Genomic DNA, 979 nt, shown 5'->3' with positions numbered 1-979 from the left:
GCTGCCAGTGCGATGCTTCCCGCACCAAGCTGCCCAGCACCACGCTGGCCCCAATGCCTTTGCAGAAGGGCGCCCGGAGCAGCCGTCGCTCAACAGCGGACGCCCAGCGGGCTGAGAGCCGCGGCGCTGGGGGGCTTGCCTGGCACTCAGTCAGTGCCCTTACCAGAGCCGCTTCAGGGAGCAGGTGGGACGCCCCAGCACCACGCACAGCTTCTGCATGCCGCCCACTCCCAGCTCATTCTCGCTCAGGTCCAGGTGCTCCAGGCTCTGGCTGGTGCTGAGCACGGTGCAGAGATCCTCGCAGCAGGCGCCAGTGAGCCCGCACTTCCACAGGCTGTGGGGGAGGCATTGGGAGAAAGGAGAAATTTGGACTTCTCATGCATGGTCTTTGACAGCCAGAAGCCTCGCCGTGCCGCTACCCACCCGCCCCAGGTTCTCTGGATCCCTGGAAACAGCCTCTAGGGGGGAACTTGCTCCAAAGCCTCGCTCCGGGCTTCTCGCGAGGCCTCTGAGGTGGGGGGTAATCTCCCTGGGATGGGGCACATCCCTCCAGATGGGCATGGGCAGGACTGGGCTGCCTCTCGGCTGGGGTACCCCCCTGGTTACTTCTCACAACCGTAAAACATGCTTGGGGTGGTCTTTGAGGAGCGAAAGTCTCTGTGCCCGCACCCACAATGTGCTGGGGGATGCGATAACGGCAGCGGGGCAGCGAGCGCATGGCTGCTCCATCTGGGAGAGTGTTAAATCCCGGTTACCTCCTCTGGGTGATAATAAATGCTCTCACCTCACTAATAAATACACAATTTTCTATTTTTTAAGCTGTTAGCACCCTGCCTATCGAAGCTCGTGGCACCCACCTGACGATATCCTGGCTGTCCCAGACAGGGCTGTAAGGACGCTCATCAGGGGAGCACGTGAGCAGCGCTGGTCCCTGCAGGGAGCACCCTCCCAGCCCCAGCAGCCCCTCACCTCAGCACCC

The 979-nt window shown here is 62.0% G+C and overlaps 1 protein-coding gene across 1 annotated transcript in view; it reads right to left on the bottom strand.

Moving 5' to 3' along the window:
• Positions 1 to 979, bottom strand: part of LOC118451982 (ribonuclease inhibitor-like) — a 4155-nt gene that overhangs the window by 1266 nt on the left and 1910 nt on the right. Inside the window, exon 3 of the mRNA XM_035891356.1 lies at positions 164 to 334. Coding sequence (XP_035747249.1) covers positions 164 to 334 — 171 coding nt within the window. The remainder of the gene's footprint in view (positions 1 to 163; positions 335 to 979) is intronic.

Source organism: Egretta garzetta, unplaced genomic scaffold (assembly GCF_000687185.1).
Source record: "Egretta garzetta isolate BGI_Z169 unplaced genomic scaffold, ASM68718v1 scaffold923, whole genome shotgun sequence".
Classification (NCBI taxonomy): domain Eukaryota; kingdom Metazoa; phylum Chordata; class Aves; order Pelecaniformes; family Ardeidae; genus Egretta; species Egretta garzetta.
Note: the sequence above shows the minus strand (reverse complement) of the source record. Positions and strands in the feature narration are given on the sequence as shown.